The sequence below is a fragment of the Hemicordylus capensis genome, chromosome 6 (genome assembly GCF_027244095.1).
Source record: "Hemicordylus capensis ecotype Gifberg chromosome 6, rHemCap1.1.pri, whole genome shotgun sequence".
Lineage (NCBI taxonomy): Eukaryota > Metazoa > Chordata > Lepidosauria > Squamata > Cordylidae > Hemicordylus > Hemicordylus capensis.
Window position 1 is genome coordinate 169,737,913 of NC_069662.1, and position 16,744 is coordinate 169,754,656.

Sequence of the window (16,744 nt, forward strand, 5' to 3'; positions counted from 1 at the left end):
TTCTTCACCCCTGAGATGAGGGACGTCCTGCGTAACGAGGGACACTTGGCAACCCGACTACGGCGGCGGGTCTTCTCGCCGCGCGGGCTGGGGTGCGACGGCCGCCCGCGAGCAACACAGCCAGGCCCGCGGGGCAGCAGCCAGCCGAACCACCACCCAGCCAGGGATGCGAAGGCTTGCGCGTCCTCCTCCTCCTCCTGCTCCAGGCAATCGGAGCCCGGCCGGGGCTGAGCCTCCGGTTCAGAGTCAGCCCCACTCGGGGCTCTCTCCTCAGTGTCGCGCTGCAAAAACTGGGAGCCCCAAATCTGAGAGCGGGGAGCCGCTGCTGCACCTGTTGCATTTCTGGCGGCCACTTGGGGGGCAGCGGCGGGGGGGGGGCAGCAGCCGCCCTCGCAGCATCCCCCCCGGCCGCCCCATCCCCACCCCCACCCCGCACTGATAACTGCTGCTGAGGAGGTGGGGAGGAGAAGGAGGCGGCGGCGGCGGCCTTTCCTGGGGGGCCGACGAGCTCCCCAACACGCGCACCTCGGGCTTTCGGCCAGGCTTCTTGTTGGAGGCGGCAGCGCGGAGACAGACAGACAGGCAGGCTTCGCCGCGCTCTCGCCCGCAGCCGCCGCCGCAGCGAGGCGCGCCGAGGGGGCTGCGGGGAGTTGTAGTTCGCTCGCCCAGGCGGCTCCGTGCGCGGCTGGGGGGGGCAAACTACAACTCCCAGAGATGCTTTGCAGCCGTCGCCGTGCTCCTGCGCGCCTCCTGCGCTCCCCGCAGCTTGAATGAGCGGCGCAAGCGGCGGCTCGGCGCTGCCCGCAGCTGCTGCCGAGCCCGGAGATCCTCGGCCGCTGCCGCCCGGCCAGGACCCTCCCTGCGCTGCCCCCCCGCCCCGCCCCGCCCCGCGAGAAAAGCCTCCCAGCGCAGGGAGCGGGGTCGGCGGAGGGCAGGATGGAGCTCCTGGAGGCGGCAGCATCAGCATCAGCATCAGCATCAGCGAAGAGCCCCGGATCCCCCCGCCGTCCGCCTGCCGGGGCTGGAGGTGCAGACCCCGCCAGAGCCTGGGCGTCCGAGGAGGAGGCGGCGACTGGCCAGGTAGGACTGGGCGGCGGCAGCAGCAGCAGCAGGAGGCGGCGGCACGTCTGAGGGCGCCGTTGCGTGTCTGCTGCTGCATCTGACTGCCGCGGCTGCGTGCAGCACAGCCCGTGCCATGCAGCGCCAGCAGCAGCAGCAGGCAAGCAACTTCCTTGCCTGGGATTGCACTTGGGAGGAGCGGGCGGCGGGGTGGGGTCTTCCTGGGAGAGCGGAGGAGAGAGACCCCGGTGGTGGGCGAAGGGCTCCGGTGCTGCGTGCCCGGAACTCTGGGAGTGAGCAGGGCGAGCCACAGGTTGAGCGGGACCCTCCTGGCGGCCGGCGAGGCCAGCAACTTCAGCAGCAGCAACAGACCTGGCCGCCTGTCTTAAGGGTACCGTGAAGGGAGGAGAGCTGGTCTTGTGGGAGCAAGCATGGATTGCCACCTTTGCTAAGCACGGTCTGCCCTGGTTTGCATTTGGATGGGAGACCACCTGTGCCCACCCTGTAAGATATTCCTGTTAGGGCGTGGGGCCGTTCTGGGAAGAGCAGCATTCAATATAGAATTCAATATATACTAGCGAAGTTGGATTTGGGACCAAAGCAAGAACAATTGTGGTGTACCAGGTCCAGCAGGTGGGTCTGTGCCTCTTGCAGTGTGGGCTGTACCCACAACATAGCAGTATACACGTAGTAAGGAAACAGGCATTGGACTTTTAAAATCAGACACAGTTGGAGTGTCTAATGAAGTGAACCAGGATGAAGTAAATTTTCCGGTTAGATAGAACTGGTTCTTGGGCAGACCGCAGATGATGCCGAAGAACTCTGTTTAATTTAAAAAACTGGCATAGGAACATAGGAAGCTTCCTCCTACTGAATCAGACCCTTGGTCCATCTAGCTCGGCATTGTCTGCATAGACCGGCAGCAGCTTCTCCAAGGTTGCAGGCAGGAGTCTCTCTCCCAGCCCTCTCTTGGAGATGCTGCCAGGGAGGGAACTGGGAACCTCTTGCATGCAAGCATATGCAACAACCGTGGTCATATTGGGGATATTGCTCCTCTCTTTTGGTGGTCAGCATAGTAGTAGGCGGCTCTGTGTCATGGGATGACCAAGTAGGCAGTTCTCAGTTACATAACAAGGAGTAGGCTTACCTATGAGCACAGATATGCCATGCAGTTACTCCAGATGAACAGTTGCTTAATCACAATGCACTGACTACTGGAGAGACTGTTATAAGAAACCAAGACCCTGGACTGTCATCCTTGGTGATGTCACAGATATGAACCAGAAAGGAATGAAAGAGGCAGAAGAGGATGCCAGAGGAAAAAAGGAACATAGGAAGCTGCCTTATACCCAGCCAGACCCTTGGTTGGTCTAGCTCAGTGGCTCTCTAGGGTTTTCGGGCAGGAATCTTTCCCAGTCCTACCTGGAGATGCTGCTAGAAATCCAGGCTCCTCTTCTGGGTGGTTATTTGAATACCAGGATCCTCGTTAGGAGTGTTGGGTGTTCTCAGTCAGTTCCTGTCCCTGCTGACACCCGCCTGCCTGGGTCCTCTCTGTGGCCCCCAGCTCCAGCTGGCCTAGAAGCCGGGGTCAGACTCGGCTCTCTCTTGTGGTTTCTCGGTTTTCTGTCTGAACTGCTGCCCATTTAACTGAGCAATTCCTCCGCTGCCTTCAGTAATGCTTTTTGTCCCCCCCACCTTTTTCTATTGGATGTTGCAATTCTGCTGTAGCATCGGCATTTGGACGGCCCTGTATCTGAACGGGGGCTCCCTGAAATCTCCACCTCCTCTCTACCCCTTCTATATGTGGCGTTTTTTTTTATTCTGTAGCATTAGGCAGGGGTTCCCAAGTTCGAGTCCCCCAATCATTTTGGACTACAACTCCCATCATCCCCTAAGGCCATTATGGCTGGGGATGATGGGAGCTGTAGTCCAACCACACCTGGGAACCTAAGGTGGGGGCTCCTGCCTTGAGGGGCTGAAAGGAAGGACTAAACATGCCTCGGATCAGTGTATCCCTGACTGCCGGAGAGGCTGTGACAGCAGCAGGGATACTGAGCTGCCCCTGGAGAGCCGACCTTTACCTTGAATAGTCCTGGTGAAGCAGAAGTGGGGTGCACTCACAGTGCCTTCCCCAGTTTGCTGCTCACTCTGCTCCCCATCTGCTGGAGCAAGCAGCTCTTTGGGATGGCCTCTGCAGGCTGGGATGGTGAGCAAAAGGACCCAGGGACATAAGGACAGCCCTGCTGGATCAGGCCCAAGGAAGCCTATCTGGTCCAGCCTCCTGTTTCACACAGGGGCCCACCAGATGCCTCTGGGGAGCCCACAGGCCAGAGATGAAGGCCTGCCCTCTCTCCTGCTGTGGCTCCCCTGCAACTGACATTGAGAGGCTGTTTAACATCTACATGAAGCCTCTGGGAGAGGTCATCCGGAGACTTGGACTGAGTTGTCAGCAATATGCAGATGACGCTCAGCTCTATCTCTCCTTGTCACCGGATGCTAGGGAGGCGGTGGATGTCCTGAATCGGGGGCTGGAGGCCGTGATGGGCTGGATGTGGGCTAATAAACTGAGACTGAATCCAGACAAGACAGAGGTAATGTTGGTCAGTAGGAAAGCCAATCGGGATGAGGAGATTTTACCAGTTCTGGATGGGGTTGCACTCCCCTTGAAGGAGCAAGTACGCAGCTTGGGGGTATTACTGGACCCGGCTCTGCTTTTGGAGGCTCAGGTGGAGGTGGTGGCCAGGGGTGCCTTTGCCTTTTGCCTTCGGCTAGTGCGCCAGCTGCGTCCCTTTCTCGAGAAGGCAGATCTGGCCACAGTTACCCATGCCTTAGTCACGTCACGGCTGGATTACTGCAATGAGCTCTACGTGGGGCTGCCCTTGAAGAATATCCGGAAACTGCAGCTTGTACAAAATGCGGCAGCTAGGGTTCTATCTGGAGCTGCCCGGTGTGATCACATCACACCTATTTTGAAAGAGCTGCACTGGCTACCAGTTTGTTTCTGGGTCCAATTCAAGGTGCTGGTTTTGACTTTTAAAGCCCTTAACGATTTGGGCCCAGGATACCTGGGGGACCGCCTGCTCCCAAGGGTTTCTGCCTGCTTGATGAGATCATCTGAGGGGGCTCTGCTCCGACAATGAGGGAGGCTAGGTTGTCATGCATGCGGGACAGGGCCTTCTCTGTTGCTGCCCCCAGGCTTTGGAATGCTCTCCCAGTGGCCATTCGCTCCTCAGACTCCGTCACAGTTTTTAGAAAGCTGGTTAAATCTTGGCTTTTTATCCAGGCCTTTACATGATTGTTTTATTGTTGCTTCTGTGTGTTTTTATCCATGTTTTTAATCCATGTTTTCTGTATTTGTGTATTATATATTTTAATATCAGATTGTTTATATATATTTTTAGCTAAATACTTTTAATTCATTTTTATTATGTGTTTCAGCTTTTGTAAACTGCCTTGTGATTGTTTTAATGAAAGGCGGTATATAAATCAAACAATAAAATAAATAAATAAATAAAATTATGTCTCTGAGGCTGGAAATGGCTTATAGCCATCAGACTAGCAGCCATTGATAGACCTGTCCACCATGAATTTGTTTAAGCCCCCTTTAAAGCCACCCAAGCTAGTGGCCATCAACACATCCCGTGGCAGAGAATCCCATAGATTCATTATGCACTGTGTGAAGAAGGACTCCCTCTTGTCTGTCTTAAATTTCCCGGCCTTCAGTTTCATGGGGTGACCCCTGGTTCTAGTATTGTAAGAGAGGGAGAAATATTTCTCTCTGTTCACTCTCTCTACTCCATGCATGATTTTATAGACCTCTATCATGTCTCCCCGCAGTCATCTTTTTTCTAAATTAAAAAGCCCCAGGTGTTGTAGCCTAGCCTCACAAGAAAGGTGCTCTAGGCCCCTGATCATCTTGGTTGCCCTCTTCTGCACCTTTTCCAGTTCTACAATGTCCTTTTTTAGATGTGGTGACCAGAATTGTACACAGTACTCCAGGTGTGGCCGCACCATAGTTTTGTATAAGGGCATTATAATATTAGCAGTTGTATTTTCACCCCCCTTCCTAATGATCCCTAGCATGTGATGTGGATGGGGCTCATTCCTGGGTCCGCTTAACCAATCAGTCAGACACAAGGATTGGGAATTATTAATTGAGGCTTTATTGCTTCTGCAGATAGCAATAGGTAATCAGTAGGCTCATGCTCTCAAACCGATTACAGTTTGGTTACAGGTGCACCTTACAGTTATACAAACAATCTAAATGGTGTTGACACCCTAGACACAGTATGGTGGTCTAAGTATCTAGTACACATGTGAATCCCTGATTCATTGTTCATCAGGTGATTACTCCTTATTTGGATAGATCCTGTTTTCTAGCAGTGGGAACCTTAGCTGTGTTAGCAAGTTTCACAGATACAATTTAGCTGGAGAGAGATAATGACGTTAATCATGAGAGGCAGTGATGTCCCTGAGTTAGGTTAGGTTACTTTAAGTTAGAATGGGGTTTTCTAGGCAAAAATGGAGTTTCTTTGGTTTTCTAAACATATCACATGGAATGGGCCTTTTTCACAGCTGCTGTGCACTGAGCCGACACTTTCAATGAAATGTCCACCATGACCCCAAGCTCTCAATCCTGGTCAGTCACTGACAGCTCAGATCCCATTGGCGTATATGTGAAGTTGGAGTGTTTTGCCCCAATATGCATCACTTTATCACATTTGCCATTTTGTCACCCACTCACCAAGTTTGGTGGGATCCTTTGGAGCTCCTCGCAATCTCTTTTGGATTTCACCACCCTAAATAGTTTTGTGTCATCTGCAAATTTGGCCCCTTGGCTGCTTATCCCAACTTCTAGATCATTTGTGTATACATTTAAAAAGTTCTGGTCCCAGTACCGATCCCTGGGGGACCCCACTTCTTACTTCCCTCTATGTAGAGAACTGTCCATTTATTCCTACCCTTTATTTCCTGTCCTTCAACCAGTTACCGATCCACATGTGAACCTGTCCCCTTATCCCATGACTGCTAAGTTTATGCAAGACCCTTTGGTGGGGAAGGCAAGAGTTGTGTGTGTGTGTGTGTGTGTGTGTGTAGGGTTGGTAGTGTCTCCTGCTGCTGCATCTGTGCTGCTGAAAGTAAAGAGAGATTCTCTGGGCTGCTGCCAGGCCACCCCAGATGGGAGCCCTTTCTTAAAGGATGATGTGAGGGCCCTGCTCAAGGGTTCCTCCATGAGGAAAGTGGGAACAAGGAGGACTTGTGTGTTAGAAGGAAAGAAAGAGGTTCCTCCCAGCAGGAGTTGCCAGGCAGGGCTCATCTTGGTTTGCTTTTGGGAGACCTCGCTAGAGTTTTCTGATTGAGGCAGATAATGCAGGAGGGTTGATCTGAATGGCTGGCTTAGTTCCTTGTTTGGGGTTCTTGCTCAGAACGACACTTTTATGGCCATTATTGATCAGTACATTATGAAAAGAAAGTGGACTTACATTGGCTGGCATCTCAGCTGGCCCGAGAGATTGGTTATTCAGTGGCTGCACCACACAGCCCATGAGAAGATCCCATGGGAATGCTGCTCTTGTGGCCGCAAGCATGAATTGTCCCCTTTGCTAAGCAGGGTCTGCTGCCCTAGTTTGCATTTGAATGGGAGAAGAGCAGGCTACTAAATTAGCCCCACTTGAAATGTCCTTCAAGATGCTTCCTTCATGTATGTATCCATATACATATCTGGTATATCGGTATAAAGAAACTTTTTTTTAGTAAGCAAGGGGGGAAATCCTGCAGGATGAGAGCTGAAGGGTCAAAGCTGTGAACCAGCACTGAAAAACCTCTTTAAAATCTTTGCGTGCCTGTTATCAAACCAGTGCCACGTACCTTTAAAGTTATCGGAAACTATACAAGCCCTAGTTGTAGCCCAATAAATTCAAACAACTGTCAAATTTTTCAAATTGGTTGTGAGAGGAGAAAGCAATAGGGTACATCTGCCTGGATTTTTGGTAGTGCTATTTATTTATTTATTTATTTATTTAATTGTTAAATTTATATACCACCTTTCATTAAAGACAATCCCAAGTCAGTTCACATAGAAAAATTAAAACAAGACTATAAAAATTACACAATTAATACATTAAGCTAAAATATAAAAACAGAGCCAAAAGATTTAAAAATAACCATACAAAATACAAAGAAGCAGCAGTGGAGACAATCACATAAAAACCTGGGTAAAAAGCCAAGTTTTTACATGCTTTCTAAAAACCATGATGGAGACTGAGGAGCAAATAGCCACCTGGAGAGCATTCCAGAGTCTGGGGGCAGCACTGTAAGACATTCCCCTTAGGGGAGGGGGCTGCAGCTCGGTGGAAGAGCCCCTGCTTGCTTCCATGCAGAAGGTCCTAAGTTCCCTCCCTGGCAGCATCTCCAGATAGGGCTGAGAGAGACTCCAGCCTGCAACCTGGGAGAAACCGCTGCCAGTCTGGGTAGACAATACTGAGCGAGATGGACCAAGGGTCGGACTCAGTATGAGGCAGAGTCCTATGAACTACCAGATCCCTCGGAAGGCTGAAGAGGATGCTGAAGTCCAGCCCTTGAATCACTGCTGCGGCCTTGGCCCCATGGAGCAAACTGATGTCCCATACAATGCCGTGGACAACCCTCTACATTTCGGTCAGCCCTGATTGGAATTCCTCCATCTTTTCAAATGCTTCTAGAGCAATTGACAGTTTGTGTGTGGGGGTGGGGTGGGGGGGTGGGGATGGGGAAGGCATTTTTCCTCCTCTAATTTTTTTTTTTAAGTTCATTCAGTTTGGTACTGAAATTCTGGGGTTATTAGCCTGGTGCGCTTAGCTAATTGAACTCACCAAACCAGAGACCGTTTTCAAAGCTTTATTTGCCTCTGCAGAGCAAAAAGGCAAACCCTGGGAATCGTTTCCAGAGCAGGGCAGCACAGCCGAATGGCTGCCGGGGTTTATAGACAGCTTGATACAGTTTCAGCACAATTTATTATTTATTTGTTGAATTTCAACAATCAGCAATAACAACCAGCTTGACAGGTAGTCTTGTATACATCGCTGTGTTAGTCTCTGAAGAGTCTATGGCTCTCTTTGTGAGTGTCATAAATACTTTGCCTCTAGTGTGAGCTATCTTCTTTATCAGTAACTTTCCTGCCTGTGAGCTGCACGTCCTGCAGGAAGACACAGCAATTCGCATCTTGTTGCTAAATCCAAGGCTGTTACAGCAAAGGGTGGAAAACAGACCAAATGCTTTCTGCGTGAGAACAAACGACTCACAAAATGGAGCAAACTCTTGCTCAGTTTGTCTAGGAATCGAAAATGGCGCGGCTGTAGCTAATTTTCAGGTAACAAGTTGGTTGATAGGATGGTTGAACTGCAGAAGAGTCTCCATTTCACACGGCTCCCCCCCCCCCAGCTCACTAGGATGTAGTCTTGCACTTGGCCAGATGCAATTCCTGGGACACGTGTGCAAGAGTGCCCTTGAGCATGCACAGAGTGCTGCCCACTCACCTCTGAGTAATTGCAGTCGTTGCCTGCACACTTGAGACTGGGGGGGGTGGGGTGGTTCCTTGTAAAAGAAAATGATTTTGAAGAAGAATTGACCCCTGGCACATCTTATTTTAAAGACTGCCTTAAGGCAGATGCACCCTCAGTGAGCTCTGGCCCCTTAACCAGAGGCGTAACTAGGGAAAATGGCGCCCGGGGCAAGCACTGAAATGGCACCCCCCGCACCCCCTGTCCCCCCAACATAATACATTATACTTAGGTTTTTCCTCACAAGCGCCCGCCGCCGCCGCCAAGCCAGGCCACTGACTGGCTGCCAGGCACCAGCAAAGCAATGGGGGGGGCGGCGCGGAAGGGACTGCTCATGGGGGAGGGGGCACCGACGCGCTCCCTTGACTGCTGCAGCGCTGCTGCACTGAGCAGGAAACATTTGTATTAACAATTAAAAAAAAAAATTAAAAAAAAATTTTTTTGTCATGGCGGTGCCCCCCACATGACCAGAAAAGATGGCGCCCGGGGCACGTGCCCCCCTGCCCCCCCTATAGTTACGCCTCTGCTATGGCTGTGCGGGTGGTGGTGCTGGGGAATGTTGATTATTTTGGTGTCTGCATCATTGGTGCCCATCCGGCTTCCTGCAGCAGAGTTGCGTGCGGCGTTTCTCTGTCCCCAACTGCAAACGTGCCTCTGGGACATTAAGAATGGATGGATTCTGTCGTCCAGATGCTGTCTGGGGTGGGGTCTTGCTTTGTTCTGCTAAGCCCAATTCTGTAGCTTTCTGTGGTTGTTTAAATTTGCATTCTGGAGCACTTGTTTCTAGATAATGCATGGAGATTTTGTGAAATAAATGAGCCATTGTGGCTGGGATTGATGGGAGTTGTAGTCCAACCATTCTGGGGACCCCTTCTGCCACCCTAGCAGATATCTTCTAAAGAGAGTGTGATGTCTTAAAAATTGGAGTCATGAATAGCAAAGACTTTGGAATGGTCTAAACGAAGATGACGGCGGATATTTATATACCCCTTGTCAAAAGTTCCCAAAACGGTTTACATAGATACATGGCCTTTTGTGCACAGGATTGTTGATTAGGAGATTGTTGCAAGGAGACGAAGTTTCTGTTGAGACTGGTTGCTGGCTATTTATTATTATTATTATTATTAAAAATATGTATACCCCGCCTCTCCAGTGCACTGCTGCTTGGGGTGGCTTACAGTGTTCCCTGTAAGAGGAATTCCGAGATGTTGTTGTCTACAACTCCCAGCATCCCCAGCTGCAATGGCCTTTGGCTGGGGATTCTGGGAGTTGTAGTCAACATCTGGGAATCCCTCTTACAGGGAACACTGGTGGCTTACAATATTAATAAAACAGTCACAATATAGAACAATAAAAATCAATAAAATTTTAAAAAGTTAAAGGACCAGGCTGGAATCACAATTAAAACGACAAAAAAAAATTGAAATACAAAGTTCTCAGTAGCAAGCTACACACTAAGAAACCTACCAGATATAAGCAGCGGGTAAAATATTAAAAAGCCTCTCTAAAGAGACGTGTCTTCAGTTGTTTCTTAAAGACTCTGAGGGAGGGTTGACGTGTGTTCATGGTTGACATGAAAACAACCCAGACTTGGTGATGTTCTTATTCTAGTTGCTGCTCTTATCCTTTTAAAAAAGATGGATGGCCCAGGCCACGCCTTGGGGAAGAAGAGAGACCCTGGTTGTTTTATTTGTATAAAAACACGAGATGCGGTGAGTGTGGGCAGGGTGGCTGGCGCATTGCCGTTCCGTGAGCTCCAGATGCTCATGGGCTCCGGCAAGAAGTGTCGGCATTCTCTCATCCCAGGTGGCAGCCTGCCTAGCAGCTGCCTTTTGCAGGAACTGCAGTTTCCGGGCAGTCTTCAAAGGCAGCCTCCACCATGTACAGGCATGATTGTGGTGGTCTGATTTTGAGGTTATCGGAGCCTGCTGCCTCCCTCGCCCTTTCACAACCCCTGTGCCTCGGGGCCTGGCGGCTGGACCACAAGCCTGAATGGTAAATCCCGCTCTCCAAATGTCTGTGATCCTGATATTTGCTCGGAGCATCCCCAGGTGTGAAAGCTCAGGGGCATCCTCCTACATTTCCTTGCTGTCAAAACACAAATCTCCACCGCTGATCTTTGCATGGTTGAGGTAACCCTTAAATGGCAGGAATGCTAAAGAACAATGATCAAGCATCACTCAGGATGGAAGCTGAGCTGAGGAGCGCATGGCAAAGCTTCAGCATCGCAACTCCTGTTGAAAATACCAGCCTGTCAGGCTGTGTTAGGCCAAATCAGCTGTGCCAACCTCAGAGAGACACGGAAGGGACCCTGGAAGGTGTTGACAGACATCACTGGGGAAAGCACCATTTGGGGAGGGGCAAAAAGGGGGGGTTCTGGTGCACTTGCAGATATGCAGAATGCAATGGGGAATTTGGAGAGGAAAAGAGCATTTCACTTGAGGCAGCTGTCAATGAGGAAATCTTCATTATTTATTTATTTTATTTTATTTTATTTTATTTTATTTTATTTATTCGATTTCTATACCGCCCTTCCAAAAATGGCTCAGGGCAGTTTACACAGAGAAATAAAAAACAAATAAGATGGAACCCTGTCCCCAAAGGGCTCACAATCTAAAAAGAAATATGAGATAGACACCAGCAACAGTCACTGGAGGTCCTGTGCTGGGGGTGGATCGGGCCAGTTACTCTCCCCCTGCTAAATAAAGAGAATCACCACGTTAAAAGGTGCCTCTTTGCCAAGTTAGCAGGGGTGGTGATGGTGGTGTGTTCCAAAGATTTTCCCCTTTCCCTCTCCTGAGCACATAGATTACCGTGTTTACCTGAACAGAAAATGACCTCAAATTTTAGACAACCCCCTTAAAAATAGATATTAAATACAGATTTTATGTGTATGTACCTGAAAGGAAGTGGACTCTGAATTTAAGACAACCTTCTGATTTCTAACATCAAAGGACCTGAAAAAAAAATCTAGTCATGGATTCAGGAAAATACGGTAGTTTTATCAGCATATCCTTGAAAAGTGGTGTGTAAATATCCGCCGTATTTGTGTATCATGCTGGTTTCTGCCTTTAAAGCCCTCAACAGTTTGGGCCCTAGATATCTGAAGGACCATCTGCTGCCAAATATTTCCACCTGCCCAGCAAGATCATCTGAGGAAGCCATGTATTCAAACAGCACAACGTCCTGTGACTTCTTAAGGACTGGCGAACTCTATTGCGATGTAAGCTTTCATAAGAGACAGCCTACGTCATTGGGTGCATGTCCTCCATATGTTAGTGGGCTGGATAAATTGTGCTTGATACTCCTCTGAGTGGAAGCAATCTGCGTAGCTGGTGTTGGGAGGGACTGGTGACCCCTGGGCAGACGGTTAACGACCCCAAGGAGTTTCCTTCCTGCGCGAGAGACGTTGTTGCTTTATCATTGTGCTTCAGCCATCTGGGCTGGATTACCGAACAGTGAGTTCTGCAGGCATCTGGTTCTTCTCTGCCCAACCACGGTCTTATCTGGAGTTTTGACAAAGGCACTTAGAGAAGAGGGCCAGCCATTCTGGTCAAGGTCGCTTTTCAGCAGGGGGAGGAAAGGCATAGGAAGCTGCCATATCCTGAGTCAGACCGTTGGTCTCTCCAGCTCAGTATTGTCTTCCCAGACTGGCAGCGGCTTCTCCAAGGTTGCAGGCAGGAGTCTCTCTCAGTCCTATCTCGGGGATGCTGCCAGGGAGCAGTGTTTTTTCATTTGTGTGTGGAACGAGTTTTGTTCTGGGCGGCAGTATCAAGGCAGTGTGTGCGCACATGCTTTAAGAGTGGGGCCTTCCTGATCCAACCTGAGCGGGATCTAAAATTAACTGAGCGGACATAAAAAAACTTGTGAGTTCGTGAACGTGCGCACGCCTTAGAGGGAACACTGCCAGGGAGGGAACTTGGAACCTGAGGTGCTCTTCCCAGAGTGGCCCCATCTCCTAAGGGGAAAATCTTACCAGTGCTCACACATGTAGTCTCCCATTCAAATGCAACCAGGGCAGACCCCGCTTAGCAAAGGGGACAGTTCATGCTTGCTACCACAAGACCAGATCTCCTTCCTAAATCTTTTTCCCTAAAGGCGAAAGCTTTTGATTTAGAAAGTTTTAGATTTCTTACTTTGATTTTTTTTTTAAAGAAGGGAACTTGACAGAGGCTTATAAAATTGTATATGGTATGGAGAAAGTGGATGGGGAGAGGTTTTTCTCCCTCATATCAGAATTTGAGGTCACTCCTAATGGCACAGTGGGGAAATGCCTTGACTAGCAAGCCAGAGGTTGCCAGTTCAAATCCCCGCTAGTATTTTTCCTATAACATCTACAGGTATATCTGGCAGCAGTGATATGGGAAGATGCTGAAAGGCATCATTTCATACTGTGTGGGAGATGGCAATGGTAAACCCCTCCTGTATACTACCAAAGACAACCACAGGGCTCTGTGGGTGCCAGGAGTTGACACCGACCTGACGGCACACTTTACCTTTACAGTGAACAGGAGATTTGGAACCAAAAAGAAAGAGGACTTATTTGCTTCTTTCTTTTATATTCACCTTCTGCATAAATTGTATCTGAATCACATATTTATCTATTTATGTATTCTTTCATTTATTTCCAATATTTATACCCTGCCTTCCTATAAAACAACCAGGGTGACTAACAAATGAAATACTCAATACATAGACTTAGAAAATGACCCCACCAAAGCAGTTGTTATAAGCACACTTGCTAGGGAGGAAGTTAAGCTTGTAGGATCTGCTTTCAAGAAAACACACTTAGTGCTAGGCTGCAAATCATCTACACTTGTTCTTTTATGAAAGAATAATTCTGTTCTTTCAGAAATTCCTTCTGTAATCAGTTACTTGCAGTGTTTGGACAATCGGCATTAAAGAGAGTGCCTTTCTTCACGAACCTTGATGACCTATTAAGTTCATCGGGGGAAGTCTGGTTGCGGCTACCACAGGTTTGTTTGGTGGTGACCCCAAACCGGGCCTTCTCTAGGGTTGCCCCAGCTCTTTGGAATGTGCTCTCAAATGAAATAGGAAGCTCCCCATCTCTGGCTGTTTTTAAGCGACTCTTGAAAACATACCTATTTTATCAAACTTTGAGTTTATGATGTTTTAAAGTTTCATTGATGGTTATTTTAATTTCTTGTGTGTTAATTTGTAAACTGCCCAGAGATTTTATATGGGGCAGTATATAAATGTGATAATAACTAACTAACTAACTAACTAAATCTCAGAGGTCTTTGACCTTTCAGCTTCCATCTAAACCTTTAATAAGGTCCCAGATATGGTCTGAAGACCAATGGTGAAGCCCCTTTGCTGAAGCTAAGCTGGTCTGGATCTGGTCACTACCTGGATGAGAGGCTGCTCGGGAACCTGCCATGCCTGTGGCCTTGAGTTCTAGCCTAGAAGATAGGTGTGAGAGGTAAAGCTAAACAATAACCTTCAGGCCCTGAGATGTCCTCTCCCAGCGTGTCAAACCCACGTTGCACCTTGATACACTGAGGAGCTCCGGGCACTGAAGCGAGCCATTGAATGGCTGGAGCACAAAAGGTGAAAGACCTGAGCCACTTTGGAAGGGCAGTATAAAAATTGAATGAATAAATAAATAATAAGACACGTGCTGAATACAAGCAAACACAGGCTAGAGCCCATTTCAGGGCCTCCTCTGTTGCAGTCACAGAGCATTTCTCTGCTGGAGCAACCCCCACTTTACCCCAATGACCCTCTTGCCAGGCTGCACAGGCAGAAGGAAGACACTTGTGTTGACCTTGTGAAGCTGAAAGGAAGAAGATCTGGTGTTGCCGGCTGCTAGAAACCATGGTCAGCTCAGCTATCTAGGCCAGCCAAAATTGGTGGGCCCGGATAAGCCATCTCGCATTGGGTTTAACCACACCTTCCTGAGAGTTTGAAACATTTAATTCTCTAAGGCATACCCGTGGCTAATCCCATGTGTGGCAGCTCTTGTGAGAGTTCGAAGAGCTGCCGGATAGGCTAGCCACGGGATGGGTGGGGGGGAGGATGGTGGCAGTGGCAGCGGCCTGTCGGTGTGTGTGTGTGGGCGGGAAGGGCCCCGAGAAAATGGCGGTGGCGATTTGGCCGAAGGAGGCAGCAGGGTTAGGGGAAGGAGGTGGCAGCGGGCAGGCGACAAAATGGCAACAGCATGGGGGGTGATGACGGGCGACAAACTAGAGGCGCAGATGCTCTGTGCCCGGCCCAGCTAGTTGTCATTGTTTTACAAAATGTGTGCACTAGCTTCCAACAAGTGCTGCCATATATCAGTGTATTTATACATTGGAAACCACCTTGGAGAGAGTGATGTTTTCAGTAGGTGATGTTGCACCAGGCAGCATCCGTTGGTGATTGGGATGCTCGTGGGAGCAAGTGAGTAATGGATGTGTGTGTGGGGGGGGGGGCAGCATCAACTCGGCCCCCAGTTGCCAGCCACTGGCCTTGATTTCTGGGCTTGGCACTGGCTGGGCTTCCAGAGGCAGAAGCATCCGACTGCAACCAGCAGCTTTCACAAGCCATCGGGAGGAAGGGTTGATGGGACACCATGAGCCACGTGCTGAACGGCATCCAGGCCTGCCAAGGGCCGTCTGCCTGGCAGTCTGCACGCATTAGGTTGATCGATAATGGGTTGCCTCCGCCGATCGTGCCAGCGTTGCAGCGTGTCCACTGGGATGACACAGAGTCCTGCTGGCGTCTGGCGAAGTGCGCGGTCAGGTGACAGGCGGAAATGTCGGAAGCCAGGCGGAGAGCGCAGAAGCGGCTTTGCTGGAAGCGTCTCCTTTCCTCGGCGCCCTGATTCCTTGCCCTGCTGACCCCTACTGACCCCACAAGGCTGTTTAATAGTCCTTAATGAGTTGCTTGTGCAAGTCTGTAATTATGAGTTACATAATGAAATGCAATTATGGTAAGTAGTGTGTGTGTGTGTTGTAAAGTGTCTGAAGGACTGAATCCTATAATCCCCTCCCCCTGGGGCCCCTGGTGAGTTCCCAGCCTGGGAAACTGGTTAGAGGGCAGGGATTGTCCCCCACAAGTGTGGGGCTCAGTGGGCCTTAGAAGTCCAGTGCAACTGCAGGAAAGGCGTCTGCCCCCTTCCTTAGGGCCAAGCTGCATCGGCTGTCATGTTTTAGCGCTGGGTTTCCGAGCATCTTCGTAACCCAGCATGACTTCGGGGACTTTCCCTGCCTTCCTCTCCAGCTCCGAACTGGATGGAGGAGTGGGCAGGGTTCTGGATTAAGATGGGGATGTCCCAGGCCAGATTCCATCCCCCATTCAGCCATGAAGCTCAGGCCTGTCACTGTCTCTCTGCCCAGCCTGCCTCACAGGGTTGTTGTGAGGATAAGAGAGGGAGGCAAGTCAAGCTTGTAGGCTGCTCTGATCTCTTTGGAGGAAGGGTAGACAGTGATACTGTGGAGGAGGCACTGGCTCCGAAGGGCAGGCTGCAAGAACCAGCCCAGTTCCCCAAACTTGTAGCTGGGGAGGGACACGGGATTATCTTGAGCCCTGTGTGAAAGCCCTGTGGGGTGGGAGGCGGGGAGAAGATCCCGATGGGACCTGGTAGATCTCTCTATTATATGGGCATAACCTGTATCTAAGCTCCTATTTTTTAGGGGCTCATCTTAAATTCAGAATGGTCTTGTATTTGGGTAAATACGATATCGTGCGTTAAGATTGCAGAGGACTAGCTACATGATGCAGAGGCAGGCAAGGTGTGGCTCTGCAGATGTTGTTGGACTACAACCCCCATCATCCACAGCAACAACTTATTACAGCTAGGTATGATAAGAGTTGTAGTTCACCACTTGGTGCTAGCCAGGGCTGCATGGACGTGGTTCTGCTGTGGAGGTCTCCTGGGGCTTAGGTTGAATTTTGTGGGAAACAGCATTGAACTGCTCCAGCCTTGAGGCGTGAGCCTTGTGGGGGCAAAGTGGGCATAGCCCCTCTCAAGATCTCCGCCCGCAGCTGCCCTTTGACTTGCCTAACGATAAGTTGCAGGCACCATTTTGAATTCAGTAACATGGGCATCCATTCTGTCTCTCAAGACTCTACTGCTCTGAAACCTGCAGTTTGTGTGGCTTGGGTGGGCTTCTACTGTCTTACCACATAAAATAAAATTGCGG

General features: G+C 49.9%; 1 protein-coding gene across 9 annotated transcripts in view; it reads left to right on the forward strand.

Moving 5' to 3' along the window:
- Positions 1-787: 787 nt before the first annotated feature.
- Positions 788-16,744, forward strand: part of KRBA1 (KRAB-A domain containing 1) — a 61,851-nt gene continuing 45,894 nt past the window's right edge. For all 9 annotated transcript variants that reach the window (XM_053259667.1, XM_053259671.1, XM_053259669.1 and 6 more), the window contains exon 1: positions 788-1,080. In XM_053259667.1, coding sequence (XP_053115642.1) covers positions 937-1,080 — 144 coding nt within the window. In that variant the 5' untranslated portion in view covers positions 788-936. The remainder of the gene's footprint in view (positions 1,081-16,744) is intronic.